Raw genomic sequence first — 20,515 nt, forward strand, 5'->3', positions numbered from 1 at the left:
AAGGAGATTCCAGGATGATGTGGAGGGAGATCCCATGGTGACAGCTGTGCTGCTGGCCTAGCTATCTGTCCAGATTGGAGCAGAACTGGGGGTTCCAGGAGAGACAGCTCCAAGAAGCTGAAACTCAGAATACCTTCTGGGTTTACATGTATTGAGAGGGACACGTAGGGTAGAAAGTTCAGGGATGAGTTAGTGGCAGGCTCATAAAGAGCTAAGCAAATGGAAAAAGAAATTGTAATCATTATATACTTTAAGACCCTGCTTTGGACTGTTTACCTAGTCTTGGTAATGTAAACACTGATCTAACACAAAAGATGTTTTGCTCCCTATCAGATGGTGCACTATACCAAACCAACCCATTGCCATCAAGTTGATTCTAACTTATAGTGACTGTATAGGACAGAGTAGAACTGACCCATAGGGTTTCCAAAGCTGTAATCTTTATGGAAGCAGAATGCCATATCTCTCTTTTGCAGAATGGGTGGTGGGTTCAAACTGCCGATGTTTCAGTCAGCAAATGAATTCTGAACCATTGCACCTCCAGGTCTCATTCAGTGCACTATATGGAATATAAAAAAGACTTGGCTGATAGATGCAAGGGCGGATGATGCCAAGTTATCTCTAAGGCTGACTTAAATAGACTCAGGACCTGAAAGTCCTATTCCTGGCTCTTCTCTCATAACTCATGGAGTGGGAAGGGCTGGTACTACCTAGGCACCAACTATGGTGCCAAGGGCCTAGAGGTCAATATTCCATGGAAGGCAAGGGGGCATTGCTCAAGGAAGGGCTCCCGCTGTTTTGGATGGGGCAGTGGCAGTGGCTCCTAGAAACTCCCCAGGTAGCTGGCATGAAAGTGGCTTTCCCAGCCTGCCTGTGTGACCAGACCCAGAGATCAGCATGCAGTGCCCTTGGCCACTGAGGTGACAGTCTACCATCAGGGCTCAGACCCACTGTCTCCTTTGGGATTAACACTGAATGGAACATAGCCTGAGCAATGGCCTCACCCTTCCCACCCCATCTCCACCTCCTCACCTCGCAGGTTTCGGATGAAGTCCTCCAGCATCATCTTCCGGTCAGGCTTAATGTTGGGGCTGTACATATCGGTGTTGAGAAGGATGATGGCAAAGGCGAGGATGAAGATGGTGTCAGGGTTGTGGAACTGCTGCACCATCTCAGGGTTGCACATGCAGTAGCGTTGGCTGTATTGGGGGAGACACGGAGCGGGACACTGAGACGCCCTCCCTTTGCCCTTCCCACAAGCTCTAGCAACAGGGGGCTGTCCCAGGAAGGCCCCGTCCCAATCTGTTCATTACTGTCTGGTCTGTACCCTGGTCAGCTCCTCCAATGAGAGGACAAGGCTGGTTTCACACACCCATAAATCCGCCCAGGGCACCAGTCCTGCACAGAGAAGATGCTCAATGCAGGTTTGCTTGGTGGCAAGGATGGGTGAGGCACAGTCTAGCCTGGGGGGGGCCCCATCTGGTGTTGCTTCCAGCTCAGAGAGCTCAGGGCTTCCGTCCTTTTTCTTTCTTTCCCTCCTTTCTAATCAGCCCACCCCTGCCACCTACACCAGAAGGGGCTCTCCCACCTCCACCCCCGACTGACCCTCCAGTATCTCCCATCCCCCCAGCTCACATCAGCTCTGCTTGCCCCATCACACCCTACCATGCTCCAGGCATGAGTTGGGGGTCTGTGAGGGGCGTGGAGCTGGAGGGGGACCCTACCTGAAGGCCTCGATCAGCCGCTCCACCTTCTGGGCTTCCCCCTGCACGCGGATGTGAGCCTGGAACTTCCGCAAGGCCTCATCCAGCTCCATACTGGAGAAGTCCATCTCGTCCACCACGCAGCTGAGGGCAGGCGGGAGAAGGGATCGTGAGAAGTCACCCACCTAAACTTTTCCTACACCCACTAGGGCTGGAAAGTAAGGTGCAAGCTCTTGATGGCTGGAACACCCCCTGCTGGTGGTGGTGGTGGGTGGAGGGACTTGGGCCCTGTAACCAGCAGGAGGGGACAGTCTTACTCCAGCCTCCTAGGCCTCACCCCCTCCCCCAGGGGTCTCACTTTAGTAACCTAAGAGAAAGTTTTCTGATACTTCTCTCACCTAATACAATAACCCTGTGAGGCAGGCAGCTCAACTAGTGTCTCCATGTCACAGCTAAAATACAGAAGCCCAGAGAGGTTAGCTGAGTGCCCAAGATCACAGAACTAGAGGAGGCTGAAAGCAGATCTTCTGGCTCAGATCCCAAGTCCTTTCTGCTGAACCTCAGAGTCAAAGGTATACAAATTGAGTAAGTACAGTTTACTCTTCTGTTCTTTCAAAGACAGAAGTGGCCTGTATTTCTCCCTAGTTTAACTTTCAACTTTCTATTTGGGTTTCTAGGTGAAATCTCCTCCTGCAACCCTCCCCCCGCCCCCCACCACCACCCCGTTGCACCTTAGGCAAAATGATAAAGGAGCAAAGACCATCCTAAGTCCTTTATTCACCCAGCAGCCTCCTGAACCAGCCCCCAGCTCTCAGGGAAGCCTGGGGGAAGAAGGAGGCCTCTGCAGAGTAAATGACAAATTTGGCTTAATGTGGGAGAGGCAGTGTGACAATCAGGGCTGAGAATTGGGAGACCCAGATTCTGGTCCTGGCCTGAACACTCTCTGTGACCTTGGCTTGCAGACAGTTTTAGGAGCCTCAGTTTCCTCTTCTGAAAGGGAGGAGGTCAGATTCTCTGTTCCCCAAGGGTCCTTGCACCTCTGAAATGCCACCTCCAGCCCCTGAGGGGGTGTGGGAGGAGGAAAAGGAAGGGGACAGGTACCAAATTTGCCCCAGCTAGGCAGTTCTCATTCCTCTGAACTGACCAGCTCCCAGAGACTCCCTTCCTTCCTTCCACAGGATCTGAGGCTAGGACCCTTCCAGCCCCACCACCTCTTCCTGCCTTACCCTCCTTTGGGGTGCTCTGGGCCCAGGGATGTGAGCAGTGAGGCAGGAATCTGGGCCTGGCAAAGCAGCAGACTGAGTGTCCCCTGAGAATTGTTTTTCCTTCAGTAGAAGCTGATCACTAGACCCACTGGACAAGGCTTACAGGTGCCCACACGCCCTAGGAGATGGCTTCCCCCTTCCACACCCATGCTCTCTTGCCATCTTCTCACTCCCAGTTATCTTATAGCCAGGCCCACGCTGTCCACTGGGGGGTGGGCAGCCCCATTTACCTCCCCCAGTCCCCTGAACTGACTCTGCCACAGCATTACAAATCTGAGGGGTAGTCGCCCATCCCTGCCTGCCTCCCCTACCCTGCGTTGAGGGCAAGAGCTGGGTCACGCTCACGTCTGCAATCCCAGCATTTAGCTCAGTGCCCAGCACACTGAGGGGGCTTGAAAAGTGCTTTCTGAGTGAGGGGCTGCATGCATGGTGGGACGAGCTCTGAGCAGGAACCACCCCCTGCCTCCCCCTGACCCCCTAGTCCCTGTGTTGGGCCCGTTGCCCTAGAAGATTCAGATATCCCTAGTTAACCGTGGTTCTGGGGTCAGTCTTTATAAGAAAGCAACGGAAGACTCCATGTGGGGGTGGTCTGGGGCCTGTGGTCAGAGGACTCTGCCTCCTCCACTCCTTTCAGGAGGGAACAAGAAGACAGCATCACTGCAGACTCCTGTAGAGGGGCAGCAGAGGGGCACGGCAGATGGCCATCTTTAAGCTGGGAGCTACTCTTTGATTTGGTCAAACCCAGCCTGCTCTCAGGCTTCTCTGCCTGGGATGGTGAGTAGATGACAGGGTGGGGCTAGGAGGTAGCCACAGGCAAGAATTTTGCCCAAGCACGAGAACTGATGATGTCAACGTCTAGGCATCCGAGACAGGGTAGTACAGGCCTCCTGGTCCAGCAGGGCAAGAGGTGCTCTAGCTTCTCCCTCTGGGTCTTAGCAGCCCTTGTCACCTCCACCCTGTACCCTCCCCAGCTGGAATGTGAGGTCCAAGGGCAGCATTATGGAGTCCACATCTGTGCACCCCTATAGCCAGCCCATCAGAAGGTATGAATCAAGGATGACTGAGCCATACTGTCCAGGGGCTGGTGACCAAGAGAGCTGTGTCCAGTGGGGACGGACAGAGGAAAACCTGGAGAAAGTGGATCAGTGCTGCCATGAAACAGGGATAGCAAGAGCTAGAGCCAGGGAGACACAGAGACAGAGATAGTGAGAGATTATAGTTTGTTGTCATCAAGTTAGTGCTGACTCATAGTGACCCTATGTACAAAGGACGAAACGCTGCCTGGTCCTGCACCATCCTTACAATTGTTGCTAGTTTGGGCCCACTGTTGCAGCCACTGTGTCAGTCTATCTCACTGAGGGTCTTTTTCGCTCACCCTCTACTTTACCAAGCATGGTGTCCTTCTGCAGGGACTGGTCCCTCCTGATAACATGTCCAAAGTCCCTGAGATGAAGTCTCGCCATCTTCACTTTTAAGGAGCATTCTGGCTGTACTTCTTCCAGGGCAGATTTGTTTGTTCTTTGGGCAGTCCATGGTATATTCAATATCCTTCGCCAATACCATAATTTGAAGGCATCTTCCTTATTCATTGTCGTATGCATACGAGGTGACTGAAAATACCATGGCTCAGGTCAGGTGCACCTTAGTCCTCAAAGTGATATCTTTGCTTTTAAACACTTTAAAGAAGTCTTTTGCTGCAGATTTGCCCAGTGCAACATTTGATTTGACTTCTTGGCTATTGCTTCCATGATCATTGATTGTGGATCCAAGTAAAATGAGATCCTTGACAACTTCAATTTTTTCTCTGTTTGTCATGATGTTGCTTCTTGGTTCAATTGTGAGGATTTTTGTTTCCCTTATGTTGAGGTGTAATCCATACTGAAGCACTTCGATCTTCATCAGTATGTGCTTCTAGTCTTCTTCACTTTCAGCAAGGAAGTTTGTGTCATCACAGGTTGTTAATGAGCCAGGGAGACAGACAGAGTGAGGCAGACATAGTGAGAGATACAGAGTCAAATGAGAGGGACAGAGAGAACAAGAAGATAAAGAGACAAAGAAGGGGAGAGAGAAGGGATGAGAGATAGAGAAACAGAAGGTGAAAAAGAGGCAAATAAAGAGAGTGGGGAGAGAGTAACAGAGAGACCAACAAAAAGGGAGAGAAAGAGATACAGGAAGAAGGACAGAGAACACGAGAGAAACAGAGACAAAGGGAGAAAGAGGGAAAGACGGAGAGATAATGAGAGAGATGACAGAGAACCAGAGAAACAAGATGGGGAACTGATGCGGGAAGAAAAAAGGGGAAAAACAGCACGGACTGAGATTGGTGGGCTGGGGTGGCCTGGGCATGGAGCACCACCACAATGCACCTCAGGAGCCCCCGACTCTTGCGAGGTCAAGGAGAGTAGTGGGCCCCCTTATGCGATCCCAGAATGGCCCTTGGTCCCTTTGGTCTGGCCTTCAGGTGCTTCCCAGAATGTTCCCCGATAAGTCTGTCTACTCCACCCCCTAGACCCTCCTCACCTTCTCCCCATGGACCCCTGCGCCTGAGGTCCTGGCACCCTGCTTCCCTCAGTGATGTCCCTCCCAGAGCCTCTCTCTGTGTGCCCTCTGCCCAGTGCTCTGGATCAGACCTCACCCCACAGTGATGGGGAGGAGTTCTGGGAGGCCTGGGGCACTTGGGGGAGGCAGCAGAAGGAGGTGGCGGGAGCAGCTGGAAGAGGGTGGGATCTGCTCAGCCAAGCACGATGGCCTAGTTTCCAGCTCTTTGCTCAGGTGACACGCAGCCCTCTCACTGGCTTGCTTGCTCACGCAAGGCTGCGGCTAAGAGCTCCAGTAATGAGCTGGGAGCCTGAGAGCCAAGGACTGGGATGGGAGACGCAGTCAGGTGAAACCACCAGCCCATGGAAAAGAAGCACTGAATAAATAAATCACAACCCACAGAGTGGAGTGAAGGACTCCAGGGGCAGGACTTCCGGGCCATGGAGCTAAGAGTCTCCACGTCAAACAAACATCTTCTAGCATGTGTCCTCAGGACCCCACAGCAGAGTCCCAAGGAGGGTTTGCTAAAATGCACATCCTTGGGCCTCACCCCAGATCTACCAAATTAGAATATTTGGAGGTGAAGCCTGGCAATCAGCATTCTTAACAAGCTCTCTAGTTGATTCTTAAAATTTGAAAGCCAATGGCTGATTTGAGTGCAAGGATAGCAGGGGTTATGGCCCATGTGGGGACTTTTAAAACACGAGTCCAGTAACACAAGGGTCACCAGGGCAAGAGCCCATGGGGACATGTGTGTCTCCACCTGGGTATCAGGGGCTGCAGTGGGGGTGAGAGGAAGGGAGGGCTGAAGGGACAGACAGACACACACACACACCCACACACACACACACTTCCTGCCTTCCTTCCTGCAGCTACTACCCCGGGGCACCAGCATTTGGTGGGGAGGTGGTGGTTTGGGTTTCTCAGATCCTGGGGGGAAGAAAATCTCAACATTTTCTGGCTGCAAACCCCCAGATGGAAGGAAAGAAGCGTGCTGGGTGGTAGAAAGGCACTGCTCTGCTCTAGGAGACATGTCAACACCTCTCTCCAGGAGGGTTGGATCAGGTGGCCCCTGAAGTCTCCCCCACGCTGACATCGCTGCAGACAGCCACACTCCATCGCTAAGGGCACTGCAGTTGCCCCTAAAGGCAGAGGACAGCAACAGCACTTCCACCTGGCTTTGGAACACCCTTCATGGTGACTGGAGGTCTGTCTCCACCCACCCACCCACCCTAGCAGACAATTATTTCCTTCCTGTAGGGCCTGTGTTGAAAGGGGCAGAGATGAGAAAGAGATTGTAGGGACCTAATGTCCTGGGTATTGTAACATTGTTTCTACATGGCCTGCACAGTTAGCTTTGCATACCCCTGTGATTTTGTGATTTGGGGTTTGTTTCTTCCCTTCCCTCTCCCATTCTCCAGGATTCTATAAAGTTTTATAATTAACCTATGTTCCTCTTGAACAAGCAGAACAACGATCAATAAAATCTGGGAGGAGACAACCAGATGATGGGGGCCCATCTTGTGACTGAAACCAGGATGGCATCAGAGGACCTCTAAAGAATACCCACAGAAGGTCAACGTATCTGAAATCTGGCCAACATACTCCCCCCCGCTCCCCTAGAGGGGAACTGCCATTCTCCAGATTCTTCAAGCCTAAGCCCTAACCCTATAAAACCCTCCGGTCGGTCTCCAGCAGACAGACAGACTTTGGAGGAGCCCATTCCCCTCCGTCTCTTGCATACCGGTATACAATAAAGCCCTCTCGCTGCTTACCTCACCCCTGTCTCAGTACTGGCTTTGTGGCAGGCGGCTCAAATCCGTGTTTTGCAGTAACAGTGTCCTCCTGGGGAAGGCAGCTGGGACCAGCCCACACTGTATACCAGCAAGCCTGCTCCCAGCCCCTGCCTCAGGGGTCTCTATCCCTTCAAGCTCTGTCGCCATCCCCCCACTCCAAGGACCAAGGTGATCCTGGAATCACCATGATTCTTTTTTTACCCTCAAAGCATACGCTTCAGCCTGCACTTTCAGCATAAGCTTGCCCTACACCTTTCCTAGCTTCCCCATCTCTCCCCTCTCACCTCCTTTCCTATTGCTTCTCTCACTTTACCGTATCTGGCAGCACTTAAAGATCCCTAGGTGGCACAAACAGTTGCTCTCAGCTACTAACTGAAAAGTTGGCAGTTCAAACCAAAGCACTGGTGCTGCAAAAGAAAGGCCTGGCAACCTCCTTCTGTAACGACAGCCAAGGAAACTCTACGGAGCTCAGTTCTACTTTCTAACACATTGGGTCACCATGAGTCAGAATCAACTCAATGCCAACAGCTTTGGTTTTTTTGGTTTTCACAAGCATTTAAAACCTCACCCTCCTGCTCCTCTTTGCCACGCTGGAATCCGTATGGGGAGCAGATGATTGACATTTTACAAAACCCATCTCCTGCCTTGACCCAGAACAGCCAACAACCATCCTGGCCAACTCTGGCATCCCTATCTGACACCTCTCCTCTTCTAATCATCTCTAAGGTGAAAAACATCACACATTTCCCAGTGGTTTTTTTTCTGGTACATAATCTTCCCATTTTACAACAGGCGAAACTAAGACCAAAGAGGCTCACCCCACCCTCCCACACCTAGGAAGAGTGGGTTTTCCGATTCTTATTCTTGTGGGAGTCTCATCCCCCAGCTAAGCCCTCTCCCAAACCTACCCTCCCCACTTCAACTCTGTGTGTGGGGGTGGCGTGGGAGGGGTGCTCACCCCTGTGGGGAGCAGCTCCCTCTGAGCTCTTTTACTGACTTTTGCTCTTAGTGCTTTGCTAAGTGTACAGTTGCTTAATCTTCTCAATTATGTTCGATATTAACCCCTACCCCATTATTTTTATTACATATGAGGAAGCTGAAGCTCAAGAGAGCACCGGCCCTGTGGGGAGTACCGCATACATTTCTTGCTGGCTGGGCCAGGCAAGCCCGCACTCGCACTCTGCTGCTCCTGCTGCTCTTGGGCTGGTGTTAATGACCCTCCCTCTGGGAGCTGCTATCTTGCTCAGATGCCTGATGGGGGCCTGTGAGGGCCCCAGGGGCAGTCGGACACAGTCACAGAGGCACAATTATCTGTGTGTATGTGAGAAGCTGCCTGGCTGCCTGCAATCAGACACAGGCTGTCTGGTTCCCTGCGGGTTCATAGGTGGCCTGGGGCATGGAGCCACAGCGTGGGGCACCGTGTCCCTGACTTCCCACCTTCCATTTCTTGTGCCTTTGCTGACCCCTGGTAGCGGCTAGCTGGCTTTCTTTCTATAAACATGCATTGAGGGCCTCCTATGTGCAAGGCACTGTGCTAGGGCCTTGGTATAAGTGGCAAGCAATACACATACAGTCCCTGTCCTGGTGGAAAAAAGACATTAAATGCAGAGTCAAAATGATTTCATTATAATTGTGACAAGTCCTGTATAGAGAAAGAACAAAGTTCCATGAGAAGACAGAGGGGATGTATTTTCTACCTGTGTGCCCAGAAAGGCCTCATTTGAACCGAGACCTGAAAGATGACTAGGAATTGACCAAGGGAAGGGGCATGGGATGTTGAGGAAGAGCTTTCAGGCAGAGAGAAAAGCATATGCAAAGGCCCTGTGGTAGGAAAGAACTTTCAGGGACCTAGAGTGCAACAACGAAGCTGCAATGCAGAGAGTGAGAGAAAGAATGGAGGACAGTGGGCTGTGAAGCTAGGAGGTGGGCAGGGGCTTGATCAGTCAGGGCTTTGTGGGTCATGAGAAGGATCTGAGGCTTTATCTTGAATGCAGCAGGAAACAGTAGAAGGGTATGGTCACAGGAGTGATATGATCTTGTTTGTTTTAAGATTTCTCTAGCTGTTGAGGAGAGAATGAATGGAATGCGGAGGTCAGGAGGCAGCAGGGGACCAGTTAGGAGCTACTGCAGGGGTCCAAGCTAGAGATGGTGGGCCTGGGCTAACACAGAAGCAGTGGAAACAAATCAAACAGACGATTTGAGATATGTTTTAGAGGGGGAAGTGATGGTCCTAGGTGATGAAAAGGAGTTAATGATGAGGCCAGATTTCTGCCTTGACCAACTGGGGGACTGGTGGTACTACTTATTGAGATGGGTACATGATGGGACACATATGCTGGAGGAGAGATCAAGACTTCAGTTTTAGACACATTACGTTTGAGATGTTCTTTCAAATATTAGTTTCTTGCTCTCTTCTAAATCATTCTCATTTGCACAAATTCTTGTATTTTCTTTTTTACACATTAAAATCCCACCTTGACCCTTTATTGCCCTCTAGTCATGACTCTTTTTCTCTACTCCTCTTCACAGCCAAACTTCTAGAAGTCTTACCTGTTGGTGCTGTCTCCACTTCCTCATTTCCACTCACTTTTCAACCAGCTCCCGTCCATTAAGACCCCCACCGCTCCATTAAAGCTTCTCTTGTCGAGGCCACCAGTGGGCCTTGTGTTGCTAAACTCAATGGCCTTTCTTCTGTCCTGATTCCACCAGCCTCTTGGCAACATCAACAGGGTTAATCACTCCCTTCTTGAAAACACTCCTCTCTAGTGGATTCCATCACACTACCCTCCCTGAAGTTGACTCTTTCCACTCTGGAGGCAGCCCTCCACCTCCTCACCTGACCTCTAACTTGGGGCTGGGAACTAGGCCCTTTCCCCCTCCTAACAATCTCTCTCTAGGTGGCCTCACCCATCCCAGTGGCTCTATATGCTGTCTGCATACTGACAACTCTTCAGTGTTTATCTTTTGCCATAGGTTCGCCTTATTATTTTATTATTAGTCACGAACTAGTTCATTTCCTTTCTGGTGGATCTATGTTGTTTACAAAAGACCACGTTAAGTAAGGGTGTGACTGAGTGCTAAGGGCTTATGAAAACCATGCCCTCTATGCATTCCATGGGAACGTGACATTTCTGAGTTCTGGTTTGCTGAACTTACCTGGGCTGCTCCGGTCAGAATGTCAGTGACTGGGGAATATGTACACGAACATAAGCTGTGGTATCATCACTTGCAGGCAAATCAGGTTGCATATATTTGTGGTTTACCTGCTATCAGTTTAACTTATTCTGAGTAAATACCTGACAATGTCCAGTTTGATAAATTCTTCAGATGAAGTGTCCCCAAACCCAGCATCTCCATCCCCCCAAACTAAAAATACATGAATGTTTATTTTACTGGCAGAATTTACTCTACTGGGCCTGAAGCACAAACATATTAACATGCAGAGACTGAGTGTTCTGAATCCTCGTCAGCCCAGGAGGCTGCTTCCTGGGGTCTGGCCCTTCTTCTGCTCTCCTTCCACACGCACGAGTCACCAGGCCCTGCTGCTTCTCTGGGGCTCCTGGCTCGGCCAACTCCTCCCTTCCCCATGGCCCCTGCTGAGGTTTAGAGCCTCATCACTTCTTACCAGGACTGTTATTGCAACAGCCCCCGAGCCAGCCTCGCTGCCTCCAAACCATCTCCCACCTCCTCCAGCACCATCCTTCTAGGGTGCTCATTTGGTCCTGTCACTCACTCCCCTGTTTACATTTCTTCAAGGGCTTCCCATCATCCCTAGTATGAAAGCCAAGTTCCTCAGCAAAGCAAATAAGGGTCCACTAGCTTCCCCAGCTTCTCTCGCCCCTCCTTCGTACTGGCTCCAGCTCTCCTGAGCTTCCTGCAGTCTCTCTCTCTCCCTCTCATGCCTCCAAGCTGTTGCACACGCTGTTCTTTCTTTCTGCTGCCCAACCCCAGTCCCAACCTTGCAGGTCCCTGTTTAGCTCTTGACCTCTCTAGTTGTCTTCCTTGGCCTCCACTGCACCCTGGACATGCCTTCTGTCTACCATTGCATTTACCTCCCTGTGCCCTAACATTTGCCTACCTGTCTTCCCCACTAGGCTACACACTCCTTCAGGATAGGGGCAGTTCTAATCTCTGCATCCTGGTTTATACCTGGCCTCAGTGAATGTTTGTAGATGAAGGGATGAGAGACCAAATGAGTGAATGAATAGGACCTGGAGCATGCTATCAGCTGGGAAGAAGCCACAGTAGACTGCACCTTTGGGTGCTCTTTCCAGTGGCCCAGGATTGCTCTACCTGCTTTGCTGAGACTACCTGAAGCTGACCCTGATACCTGGACATCCCTGCCCAGGAAATGCGTGCAGTGCACATGCTTCCCTCCCCCTTCAGCTGCACATCCAAGCAAGTGAGTGACGAGGACTGGGGCAAAGTGGCAGTGATTAGGCTGCCTCCAGCCGAGCCTGGCCTAGGCCTGTCTCGGGAGCTGCCGCTGACTGTCGAGTGAATCTCGAGGTGGGCAGCTTGTCCTAGACCTCTCTCTTTCCTGTGGCTTTCTGCAGGGGCTGTGGCAAATACCTCACAAGGGCTGGGGAAACACAGGCACAGATGTTCCCTGCATCTGTATAAACAGGTACAATCTTGCATAAAATTGCTTGTTAACACTGATCTGTGTGTGGAATCAGTTTGTGTTGCAGGAAATGAAGCATCGTACATGACTATGATCAAAATTAATTTCGTCATCTCAACTTTTTTTTTTTTTTTAACGAGACAGTGTCTAGCAGACAAAGGAACTGGTTGGGACCTGAAAATAGGTAATGATAGCAGCAGGGATTTTTAATTGGCCAGGAGAGACAGCAAAGATCTGGAAGGTAAGGCCCAAGCTGCAGCCTGGGAAGAGGAATGTGAGCTGCAGACACGGGACTTGTGCTCCAGGTGGGACGCTGAGCCCAGGTTTCAGGATTAGGATGAAAGACTAATCAGCCACGGGATATAGGAACCCTGGTTGTATTTCTGCAGTTCCTGGCTTATACAATTCAATTAAAAATATCCCCATCCGCCAGGGAGTTATTTTTGCTAGTCGGAACTCATAACATGCTCCACAAAGGTCAAGGCTTTTTGGGAAAGTGCAATGTGGCTAAAAAAATAGAGCAGGAGGAAGCTGATGCTGGAAGACCTGCCAGTGCTCCTGGTGATGACACAGTGACAAAGATAATCTTCTGGGGCCCTCAGAGGAGATGGACTCAGGAACCCAAGGAACTAAGTTTCAACTACCCAAACACAGGAGAAGCCAATGAGGCTGCTAGAGATGACTTTTCTTTTGCTGGACTTGGAAGCATCCTCTTTGCCAATGGTTGTCAAATTCAGCAAGCATCAGAATCACCTGGTTGTTGTTTGTTGTTAATTGCTGCTGTCAGCTCCGACTCACGGTGACCTTCTGGATAACAGAACGAAATGTTGCCCGGTCCTTCGCCATCTTCATGATCATTGGTATGTTTGAGTCCACTGCTGAGGTTATTGTGTCAATCCATGCCACTGAGGGTTTCCCTTGTTTTTGTTGGCCCTTGAATCACCTGGAGGGCTTGTTAAAACACACATTGCTGGGCCTTAACCCCAGAGCAGAGCTCTGGTGGCACAGTGATTAAGAGCTCGGCCGCTAACCAAAAGGTCAGCAGTTCAAATTCACCAGCTGCTCCTTGGGAACCCTATGGGGCAGTTCTACTCTGTTGTATAGGGTTGCTATGAGTCAGAAATCAACTCGATGGCAATGGGTTAACCCCAGAGCTTCTGACTCAGTAGGTCTGGGGAGAAGCCTAAGAATTTGCATTTCTAACAAGTTTCCAGGTGATGCTGATGTTCCTGGTCCGGGGATCACACTTTGAGAACCACTGCTCAATGCTAATAACAGGGATGAAGTGAGAAGTCTGGCCTTTGGTGTCAGACACATTTGGGGTTGAATCCAGTTTCCGGCATTTAGCTATCTGTTCAAGTCACTTGGCCTCTGTGTGCCTCAGTTTCCTCATCTATAGAATGGAGATAACACCTACAACATCTATTATTTGGAAGGGTGGTAATGAGCTTTAATACAGATAACATGTGGAAAGTTCCTGGTACATCACAGGGCCTAACAAGTGACCGTTTTTATTATGTACCTGGAGACCAAGTCTGAGCTGACATGCCAGCTGAGTAAGTGGATTCAGAATCTCCTCTAGCTTAGGTATTAGGAAGACCCTTTCCTTCACCACCAATTAACTCTGCCTGAAATTCCATCATTAGACATTCATCTGTTGACCCTTTAAAATATACATATACCAGACAGAGGAAACAGAATCTAGCTCAGGCCTCTTGAGACTTACGAATCAGTTTCTCAGCTCTGCTTTCTTCCCAGGCGAGAGGGTCAGAGCATAGCAAATTAAGGTATGTCAAGGATGGGATAGTACCTGATGCAGTTAGATTTCCCTGCTATTGGCCAGGCAACTAGTCATTTCTCCTCTTGGGGCCTCCGTTTCTGCCTGGGTAAAATGAGAAAGCTGAACTAGCTGACCATCCAAGGGGTCTCTCAGTGCCATGATCTACAGTTGGGGTCTGAGAAGGACTATCAAAGCATTAAGTCCGCCCTGGTCTTGGGATGAAGCACAGAGGCAGGATGGTATAGTGGTAAGGGCACAGGTTATAGAACCAGGCTGTCTGGCATCGCCTCTCAGCCACTGATCAGCCCTCTGACTGTGGGCAAGCTACTCAGCCTCTCTGTTCCTTCATCTGTAAAATGGCACAGATTAATAGCACTGACCTCATAAAATTGCTGAGAAGCTGGAATGAAGTTTTGCATGCAAGGTTCTCGGGATGGTATCTGCCGGCACACAGTCAATGCTGTGTGATCAATGTCAGCTGTCATTATTGCATTTCAGGGCCTGCTCGCTTCCAGGCAGCCCTCCTAATAAACCTGGGAGAGTGTGGCTCCAGGAGGCTCCCTCCTACAAGTCCCAGTGCAAAGAGTGGCCAGTCGCAGCCACACCTGAGTATCATACATGGATTAAGAGAGATTACTCCAGAGCTAGGGCCTAAGAAAAGGAATTGGGTGGAAGGTACATTCATTTTGGGGTAAAACTCTGATTTATATGCAAAACTGACCAAGCCAAAGGGAATCTCAACCCTTGACTTGTCTATCCCACACTTGGGATGCCAAGATCTCCACACAGAGGAATGAAGTGCGTCTTAAACTCTCATGACTGTTTACTGCTAAGGAGAATTTCTTGCCTACTGGTGGGACGGGATAATGGGAGAGGATGAGAGAGGTGAAGAATCAGGGCCATAAACCCAAAGTTGCCACTTTTATAAGAGACACCCTTCTCCCATTCCTCCAGGTGGTGGCAGTGGAAAGTCTTCAAAGCAGTGGAAATGACCCCGAAGTCTTCTGTCCATGCCTGCCCTGGGCCTCCTTCTAGCCTCCTCCAGATCTCTGCGGGTCTGCCTGGGCCCCCTGGCCTGCTCATGGGAATCCCTTAGGAACAACGGAACTGTCTTGAAATTACACACGGCACAGTAGACAGGGCATTCTCAAATAATTTCTTCCCAGTAATGAAAGGCCAGTGCCTTCCAGCCTGTTGAGTTTGACAGACAATCTGTCTTTATCTCTAAATGTCCCCTGAGAAGAACAAATCTGCTACACTCTGGTCAACACATTTCCACGGAAATGAAACAATGAAATCTGACTGAAACGTCAAACTCTAATATGCCCAGAACGTAACAAAGAATGGAGAAGGCACAGTGGAGGAACAGAACACCCAGCAAATTTTCTCCTGGCAGCTCAGCCCAAAAGCTGCCCTCCACGCGTTTTCACGGACATGAGAGATGTCGATGCCCTCCGTGTGTGTATGATTCACATGGGAGGAAATCACTCAGGCCAGAGGGAAGCCTGCTCACAGCCAGCATGGAACACAGCCCCATCCACTGGCCTTCAAACCTGCTGAAGCGAACATTTCAGAAAGGAAATAGAGCAAAGCCAAATTTCCCAGCCACGTGAAAACTGAAAGGGAGGTGTTTCAAGCCGCCAAAAGATCTGAACCCTGGCTGCTGTCGGCTCCCACACCTGGGACCTGCCACTGCCCTTCTCTCCCGTCTCTTGGGAGAGGACTTCCTAAGGGTGCATGATGGGCCCTAGAATGAGTTACTACCCTCTTCCGCACCAAGTCCCCAGCCAAATCCATCAAGTTCTTGTGGTCTGCTGGGTAGAGCTGACCCCAAACCAGACCTGAGATGTTTAAGGTTTCCTTGTGTGTCTCTGTGAGGGGGAAGCTAATGCCTTGTGCTTTCAAGTGGGCAAAATAATAACAGAAATAAACCAGCTAACATTTATAGAAAGCTTACAAAGTGCCAGGAGTCCCCAGGTGGCACAAATGGCTAAGTGTTGGACTACTAATTGAAAGACTGCCGGTTCAAACCCACTCAGAGGCCGCCTGGGAGAGAGGCCCGGCAGTCTGCTTCTGAAAGGTCATGGCCTTGAAAATCCTATGGAGAGCAGCTCTACTCTGCAACACATGGGGTCACCGTGAGTCGAAACTGACTTGAGGGCAACTGGTTTTTTTTTTTTAGTTTACTAAGTGCCAGGCACTGAGTTAAGCACCCTACGGGTATTTAAACATTTAAGTCATCACCACTTTAAAAATGAGGAAATTGAGGTTGGCTTCTCCTTAAAAATAAGTAAATAAACAACGAACACCAACCTACCCATGTTAGCACTGGGATAGCTCAGAATGCCTTCTATTATTATGTGGTAAACCTTAATTGAATGCATGCTGTCTTGGAACGTGTGTCTTCTGTGGAAATAGCCCACAAAGGGATGGAGATGTCAGCCGGCAAGAACGCCAGGTCCTGGAGGCAAACATCACAGCATCACAGGACGCTCAGACACAGGTCAGCAGCCAGCGGGTTCTGCTCCAGCCCCTCCTCCTTCCTTCCCCTCACAGGCCCAAGAGTGGTGGGGGTGGGGGCGGGGTAGGTTTTCAAGCCCCTTCCCCTCCTGGAGGCTTTCCTCCTCTACCCTTTGGAGTCTGGCTGCTTCTTGGAGGAGTCTGGCTGCTTCTTGGAGAGTGCCGTGGTTTGAGCTGTCTCTGTCTCCAAGGGGATGGGTGATTTATGTCCTTTTATTCAGCAAACAGCTTTGTACAGAATGAATGCGACTTGCTGAATGTCACCAGGCGGGGGCAGGGGAGCCGTGCAGAATTCCAATGAAGCCTTCCAGGCCTGGGCGAAATGGCAAGGGGCGACTTTGTGACTGTGTGGTTTTCTCTGGTGGGAGTCAGGAAGGGGTAGTGGATCCTGGAAAGTTCCAGGGTGGTTGGCCTGCATGGCAGGGAAACACTGACAACCCTGGTGTGTCCCCTGCTAGTGACTGCCTCTACCCACTTCTCTATCTTCTCCTGGCGCTTTGCAGCACAAGACCCTCTTTACCCTGGGGACATCTCAGGCAGCCCGGGAACAGCAGCCTTAAGGGAGGAGGGCTTCTCTCTGTGGAGCTGAGTCGGTGTGCAGAGGCTGCAAGAGGCAGGGCCTCAGAGCCCAAGGGCCTTTGTGGCTGCAGAACAAGCCAGGAGGGACCGACACATTCACCTGGGCAGAGCCAGGGCTCCGCTGTGCACTTGACCCCCTCAAACCCAGAGTGCCAGCCGGAGGCCCCCTTACGCTCTCCTCCCAAGCTCTTCCTCACCCTCTCTCCCTTGATGCCTGGGTTTATAAGCTCCCTGAGGCCACGAGTAGTATCTATGCCTCGATGCACACACATGGGATGCCCAGCCCAGCCCCATTCCCAATACACAGCAGGCACTCAGGGTTTGTTGAACGAATGATGTACAGTCATCTAGCTCTCACACGAACTCTCAGCGCTGCCCTGGAGGCTGAGGGTTGCTCTGGACCGCTCCGGCAGGATGACAAAGCATGGCCGGCCCTGAGGTTTGGGACAGATGATTCTGCGTGATGCCAGTGGGCAACAATGCACTCAGGAACAGGAAAGACTGTAGACTCACAGGACCTGTAGGAACCTTTGAGATCACACAATCCAACCCTCTCACTCTACAGATGAGGAAGCCTAAAGAAGTGGCTTTTCCAGTCACACAGCAAGTTAGGAGCAGAGACAGGGTTAGAATCTGGGTCCTCTCACTCGGGTCCAGCCATTTCTCATGCCTCATCTCATTGGGAGAACTCACCAAGGTGGAAGTCCAGCCCCACCCACCCCAAGCCCTGGCTGGCTGGGTGACCCCCACCTCAGCCCCTAGTCCCAACCCATGCCCGGCTCCTCTCCCCAGCACAGGCTTCACCTGCTGGTGAGTCTCCAGCCCACAGCCCACATGCTCAGCCTCCCATGGAACGCAGCAGTTAGTTTTCATTGTGCTACTCAGGACAACCAGGGCTGGAGAAAACCATGTTTTCCCAGTGCTCCAGATCAACATGGGCCTGGGCCACTCGGGGGCTGGGGAAGGCAGGAGAGGGTAGATGAGAGACATTGAGGGCCTGTCAGGGAAGCAGACCCACTGGAGGGCAGAGTCACCCCTGCGCCAGAGCACAGAGACAACACAGGGTCAGCCAGGGGGTGTAGGGCCAGTGGGAAAGAACAGAGTGAGAGCACCTTCACTTGCCCACAGGGGTGGGGGAGAAACCCTACAGAAAAGCAAAGAAAAGGCCAGAGATGAACAAGATGGAGGAAAACTAGGGAAAGGAAGGAGAAGAGGAAAGCTTGATCTTTCTCCTCTTTCTATCCTTTCCCCTATGGCTTCCCTCAGCACATTCCACACAATAGCGGAGGCAGTAGAGGGAAAGGGGAGCCAGAGGCAGAGGAGAATAAAAGAGGGAGAAAGGGAAACACTGCGGATTTATCAGTTTACTTTCCTTTGTGAGGCACTTGGAGCTTCTCGACCACCAGTGCTGACAGTCAGAGACAGGAACTGGGTTCTGCTAAGTAAGATCCACCTGGGGATTCCAGGATCCCTCAGATGGATCCAAGCCCTTGTTCTTTGGACTGTGCTCAGACAACCACCCCAGTCAGCCAATTAGGAATGTATGAGGCCAAAGGGATTTCTGAGGACAACTGGTCTACCCTATAATCCAACCCCTCAGACTTTAGACAGGGAAACACAGGCCCAGGGAGTAGGGACTTGTCCAAAGACACAGCACCAAGACTGCTCCCTAAATAGAAGCCAGGTATCTGAGCTTCCACTCCAGGGACACTGACGACCTTGCCATTCAGACTGAGTGTCTGCTCAAGCTTCCAAACTCTTGGGCAGAAGGAGCCCGTGCCTTCTTTAGCAGGGCCTTGCTAGTCCAGGGGCAAGTACAAAAGGAAGTGGTTCTCCCAGGAGCTTGCACCCCAGGAGAAAGATGGAACAAAGTGGCTCACTTCCGAATGGTGACATCCAAGCAGGAGGTGAGACTGAGGGGACTAGTGGAAAAGAGAAAGAACGCTGAGGGAGTGGCCAGTGCCTGGCGAAGGCAGACTCTTGCAGCAGACTTCATGGGGCTTCACCCCTCCTTCCCAAAGCCCTGTCCGTCAGCCCCAGAGGAATGTTGCCCCTCCCTGGAAGTTCTGTTGAGGGAGTGTGATCCACACCCTGCAGCCAGCTCTTGCCTGTCCACACCTGTAAAGCTGAGCACTAGGTAGACCTGAGGAGCTCCTCTCCCATCTATTTGGCTTTAGAAAAGTTTCCTTTGTTATGATTTTGGTGGTCAATTTATCTTCGTGGACTCATAAAACTGTAGTATTTTCACGCTGTAAGAAGCCTCAGTCTAACCCCTTTCTTTTTTGTGCCTCATGTTTTTCGTGGCCAATATGAAAACAAGCCTTGTGTGGGTAGCATGCAGCCCTTTGCAGGGGTCTGGGGGCACTTAGGTGGCAGGGAGAGGAAGAGCCGAGGGGCCTGCCCATTTCCCTTCAAGCTCCTCCTCTTGCCGTGGAGGGCAGCAGCGAGGGAGAACTTTCTGTTTCCTTGGATCTTTTCTTTATCCCTCATGCCTCCAACGGCGCCTGGCCCAGACCAGCACTCGATAGAGTGGTGGGAAGACTTTCAAGAGGGAGGGTCTCGTCAGGAGGGGGTAATTGGCTAAAGGTCAGGTGGCTGTGGCCAATCAGAAAGCTGCTGGGCCTGCAGCAAGGATTTCCGGGAAATCGCCAAGCCTTCCGACGGCCTGGCTCCCTCCCCTGGATTCATTCTACCCAGGCAGAGGTCCCCTGGCTCTTAGGAGATCCTGGGAAGGTGGGATGTGGTAAGGGGAGAGCGGAGCCTGGCCTCCAAGAAGGGGGTGAGGGGAAAAGTGGGGGCACTCACTCCAGCACATCGCGGTTGAACTGCTTCTTGCTGTTACCCAGGAACTCTCCGATCATCTGACGGCTGAGGCCCTTGCGCTGGAGGAGGAAATGGGCCACACCAATGGGGGTGTCGGGGATGAAGCCACGGGAGATCAGGAACTGGATGCCCTTGTCCGGGTTTCTGGGGGTGCGGTGGGGGGTGGGGAGAAGGAAAGGGTAGAGAGTGAGCCAAGGCCATCCGTGACTTCTGTCCTGCCTTTCTTCCAGCCCATGAAGCCCATAAAGGTGCTTGAAGTCCCTGGACAGCAGTCCTAGTAAGTGCCAGGATTCTTTCCACCACAGAGGTGTGCCTCATGGAGGCACCTCTCACCAGAGCCTCACCTCCTGCACCTCCCCAGAGAGGAGTGAGGATGGTGTGGGGCTGGGAAAGGAAGGTCTGGCCCAAGCAGAGGGAATTCCAGGCCAGGTGGAGATGGAGCCCTCTCTGACTCCCTGCTTCACTCCTATTGGATCTTACCCTGAGGTCCCCCAGGGCTGCCCCAGGCCCTTCCTCTCTAGCTGTATCTGTAGGTACTCACCCTGGAAGCAGGAGAGAAGGTGAGTGAAATAGAGGTGAGAGCTCCCACCCTACCCCCTTCTCCCTTCCCGTAGTGGACACTAGACTTCTGCTCTCCAGCTTTGCTTTCTCAGGCCTGAGTCTCTGTGTAGGTGTCAGTGCTGTATCTTAAGGCAAATGTACTCTAAAAGTGTGGGCTGCAGGTCCGTGCTGGTTCCTGGACTGTTTCTTTCTGGTCCAAAGAAGAAAGTACAGAAACTGAGGGTAACCATCTAGAATCTTTTATAGCACTTGACATTTTCAGCACAGCCAAGCACGTGATTGTTTTTTTCTAGTATTTCATTTTTCTTGTATTTTACAAAAGTATC

General features: G+C 51.2%; 1 protein-coding gene across 1 annotated transcript in view; it reads right to left on the reverse strand.

The window, feature by feature from the left end:
• Positions 1 to 20,515, reverse strand: part of IQSEC3 (IQ motif and Sec7 domain ArfGEF 3) — a 121,881-nt gene that overhangs the window by 22,093 nt on the left and 79,273 nt on the right. The window contains exons 5-7 of the mRNA XM_049882166.1: positions 19,611 to 19,772; positions 1,725 to 1,847; positions 1,033 to 1,199 (exon numbers count right to left, since the gene is read on the reverse strand). Of these exons, the coding sequence (XP_049738123.1) occupies positions 1,033 to 1,199; positions 1,725 to 1,847; positions 19,611 to 19,772 (452 nt within the window). The remainder of the gene's footprint in view (positions 1 to 1,032; positions 1,200 to 1,724; positions 1,848 to 19,610; positions 19,773 to 20,515) is intronic.

This window comes from Elephas maximus, chromosome 4 (genome assembly GCF_024166365.1).
Source record: "Elephas maximus indicus isolate mEleMax1 chromosome 4, mEleMax1 primary haplotype, whole genome shotgun sequence".
Classification (NCBI taxonomy): Eukaryota; Metazoa; Chordata; class Mammalia; order Proboscidea; family Elephantidae; genus Elephas; species Elephas maximus.